The sequence below is a fragment of the Populus trichocarpa genome, chromosome 14 (genome assembly GCF_000002775.5).
Source record: "Populus trichocarpa isolate Nisqually-1 chromosome 14, P.trichocarpa_v4.1, whole genome shotgun sequence".
Taxonomy (NCBI): domain Eukaryota; kingdom Viridiplantae; phylum Streptophyta; class Magnoliopsida; order Malpighiales; family Salicaceae; genus Populus; species Populus trichocarpa.
In genome coordinates this window covers 3,545,668-3,549,314 of record NC_037298.2, presented here as the reverse complement: position 1 = coordinate 3,549,314, position 3,647 = coordinate 3,545,668, and the positions used below count along the sequence as shown (strand labels likewise).

General features: G+C 36.0%; 1 protein-coding gene across 1 annotated transcript; it reads right to left on the bottom strand.

The window, feature by feature from the left end:
* Positions 1 to 2,035: 2,035 nt before the first annotated feature.
* Positions 2,036 to 3,340, bottom strand: LOC18105142 (ethylene-responsive transcription factor ERF034). Its single transcript, XM_006375170.3, has one exon. The coding sequence runs from the start codon at positions 3,232 to 3,234 to the stop codon at positions 2,425 to 2,427; it is 810 nt and encodes a 269-aa protein (XP_006375232.3). The 5' UTR covers positions 3,235 to 3,340; the 3' UTR covers positions 2,036 to 2,424.
* Between the last annotated feature and the right edge of the window lie 307 nt (positions 3,341 to 3,647).

Sequence of the window (3,647 nt, the reverse complement as noted above, 5' to 3'; positions counted from 1 at the left end):
TATCTTGAAATTATTGGATATTTCTTTCTTAGTCAAAGGGTTAATTTAACATGCTTACCAACTCAGAACTTGAACCATTTAAATGGATTTTATTTTCATTTATGTTGAATGTTGCTGATATATAACTTTGATAAAAAGCTAGACGTCACGAATTCATGACGTACATCGATAGAAAAACATATAAATTGATTGCTAATAAATATGAAAAAAAAAAACCTACCATCGTATTTGTGGTGTTGTACCTTGTCATAGTGTATTATACTCTTCTCTATGACTAAATATACATTCACGATCTACATGTTTCAAGAACTTTAATCGCTTGGACCGTCGCTAGATCATATCATCGTAATGATGCCCTTGAAATTAGGCACGAGGTCATAAAAAATCCACCGGAAATTGCAGAGTCAATGCTATATATGCCTAACATGCTATGTTTTTGTACGCGGTATTCATCAATCTGGGGTTTGCTTTTTTTTTTTCTTTTCTTTTTTTTTCCCGTTAGTTAAATATTAAACCCTAACACGGCTCTTATAATTATAACTGGTTGTATCCAGAACAGCTGTTCTTAGTACTGCCTTAAAGAAATGAAGTTCGAGAGTGACCTTGCATTTCCTTGGATTTGCTAGATGCCAAGCCTGCCATTAAACATACCAAAAAAATGTCACATCTTTCTAGTACAAAGATGAAAAACGCTAAAATCATTTGTACTATAACTATCTTCTTACATCGACAATCCATTATTCTATAAGAAAATATCACAAGAATCGGGTAGAAAACAGTTTTTTATTTTATTTTGATATTAATGAAGTTTTACAATGTGATTGATTTAGTGTTCTAGTTTTTCACAAACATTAAGTATACCTAGATTGTTATCATTTTTAAATATCATTTTTCTAGCGTCAATATCAGGCCAGTACCACCATTGAATTAGGGTTTGATAATAGTTACAGGAAGAAGAAAGGGAACATTAATCAATTAAATTCAAGGCAACAGTCTTGAGTTTTGAGCAAAAATTGTAGGATTCTTGAGAACGATGTATTCCTTTCTGTCTCTTCTTTTGTCACATCCTTAGGTAGGTTGCCTGCATGATTGGTGAAAACCCAGTTGTTAATCACAGTTAGTTCTCGAATCAAAATAATCAGGCTAATGATTAGGTGCAAGGAATTAGTTGTTAATTATATGTTCAAGATTTGTTTATGGGCGCAAGATGTTATGTTTTCGTCCGCCGTAAATGTTAAGCCAATAGCTAAACGAAGCGTACGTAGCAAAAAATGAGAGACTTCAGTAATACAAAGTGGACTCAACAAGTTTAATGGAACGTGAGGGCCCTTTGCTTTTTCTAAATAGAACGGCACTTTCATTAAAGAGAGGAACTTTGAAATGAAAAAGAGAGACTTTACTTGGTGTTGTATGTGATCACAGCTTGGGAATCTATGTACATAGGTTCTCTGGCCTACTAAGTTCGGGAAAAAAGAAGAAAGAAAATCTGTTGACACACATACACTGATCATCCTAGATATATAATATATATAGCACATTGTTTTCTTTTCCTTTTCCTTTTTTTTTTTTTTAATCTTTATGTTTGGAAATGCAATAAAGAAAAAGAAAAAGGGGCCGGTTTCTAAAGAAATAATTGCCATATGATGCAATTCGACCTTTGGACAGTCTCCTACTTCTAAAATATTAATAGAAGAGCGTATCTAGATTTATCATGGTGATTTACTTTTAGGTCAAAATGCTTTAAAGTTTCACTATCTAGATTTGGGTATCTAAATCTAGCAAAGGTTATATATTTCCATCCAAGTCAATTGCACTAAACCCACCATACCCTCCCTCCAATCCACAGACACGCACCAAAAAAAATTACAATAAAAAAATATATATGTATAATTACTGCCCCACTACTTTATCCAAGGATTAAATTCTCCTGGGTAAAGATCCTAACCGTATGTCTCTTCTTTTGGGAGAAAAAAGAAAGGTCACAATTGCTCAAGTGGCGAAGAGAAAGAACACTACTAGAAGCAAAGACATGGGGTAAGACAAAACTTGGAATAATATAACCACGAACCTCTGTCTTATATAAAAGAACAGAACAAATTATAATATTTTTTGTGCTCTCGTATTTTACAGTGCAGTCATGATTAAGTCCCTTGTGTCGAGGGCCATGTAATTAATCTAAGCAAGCAAGACAGGGAAGCAGCTTTCTTTTCAATCTGTGCTCCTCCGTCGCAAACCCAAATATTGGGATGATGATAAGCTGAGATTACCTTCGCTCGTACCTCAACTCACTCTACATCCTCGCTTCAAACAGATTTTGGGTTCGAGTCTCTTGACATTAGAGACTTCAATGAGTTTGGTGACAAATGTATTCGATTTTTGGAATTTATTTACTTGTTTCCAAAAAAACAACAAAAAAAAAAACTTCTAGTACTCCCATAAAAATGGCTCTTCAAGCCGGAAGCCAGTATCAGCAGAACATAATTGCCATGGTGGAGAATAATAACAAAATCCATCACTGTGATTAACGCCGTCGATGAAGAGATCAGGAAGGTCAAACAACTTGTCATCAACATCAGTTGAAGGAGAACTGCTTGACTCTTGTATGTTGTCCATGGCCAAATTATCTGATAAATTGGAAACGTTAAGCTCGGCATGGCTCATATCAGCTTCAGCTTCAGCTTCTGCTTCACAGTGTCTTGTTTCGGGGAATGAAGCGGCGGCTGCCTTGGCAGCTGCAGCTTGAATGTCCTTAGGAGACTTGCTGAGTGGACGAGGCAGTTCATCAACCAATTCAGGGAAATTGAGGTAGGCTGAGCCGCCTTTAATGGCTAAGGCGGCTACATCATGGGCTCGAGCAGCCATTTCGGCTGTAGGGTATGTTCCAAGCCATATTCTTGACTTCTTCCTTGGCTCTCTGATCTCACACACCCATTTGCCCCAGCTTCTCATTCTTACTCCTCTGTATGTTGGATGCTTCCCATTATTCTCATTTCTGGTAGTCTTTCGCTTTTTATTACCCTCATTGCCACTTTGCAACTCTTGAGATTTTCTCGATCCCTTTAGATCAGCAATAGAATTCTCTTCTTTTTTTGAGATTCGATCAGTGTATGAAATGGTGGTAGAAAAAGAAGAGGAGGAGGAAGAAGTGGTGGTGGTGGTGGTGGTGGTGGAAGTGGAAGATGATGTAAGGGAATTGTCTTGTGCATCAATCTCAAGGATGATATGTTTTTCCATGATGGGGAGGTCTCTATAGCAACTAGCAAGCTGTGTGGAGCTAAAGAGAAATGTTGAGTGATCGATACATATAATAGCAAGTGTTTGATACCTTTGTATGATTACTTCTTTCATTTATTTATATTAAAGTGAAATAAGAAAAAAAATAATGTAAATATAAAGAAAAAAGATTATAAAGAAAGAAGTTCATGGGTCCATTACATAAAGGGTCTACAGTTCATCTAATTTGTTGCCCATGTGTAGCAATTCATATAATAATGCATGCTTTCGTGAAGCCCTTCTTGGCTTGTTCTCCATGTCAAATTATACATATAAATAATTTGTTTTTCATGACTCATCCTTTCCCATTTCTCATACAAATGTGCAAGCACCACATTCTGCCTCTCGTATTTGCGTAATCTTCCCTTCTATTT

Coding starts and splice junctions, on each gene's coding strand:
- LOC18105142 (XM_006375170.3), bottom strand. CDS start 3,234: ATGGAAAAACATATCATCCTTGAGATTGATGCACAAGACAATTCCCTT.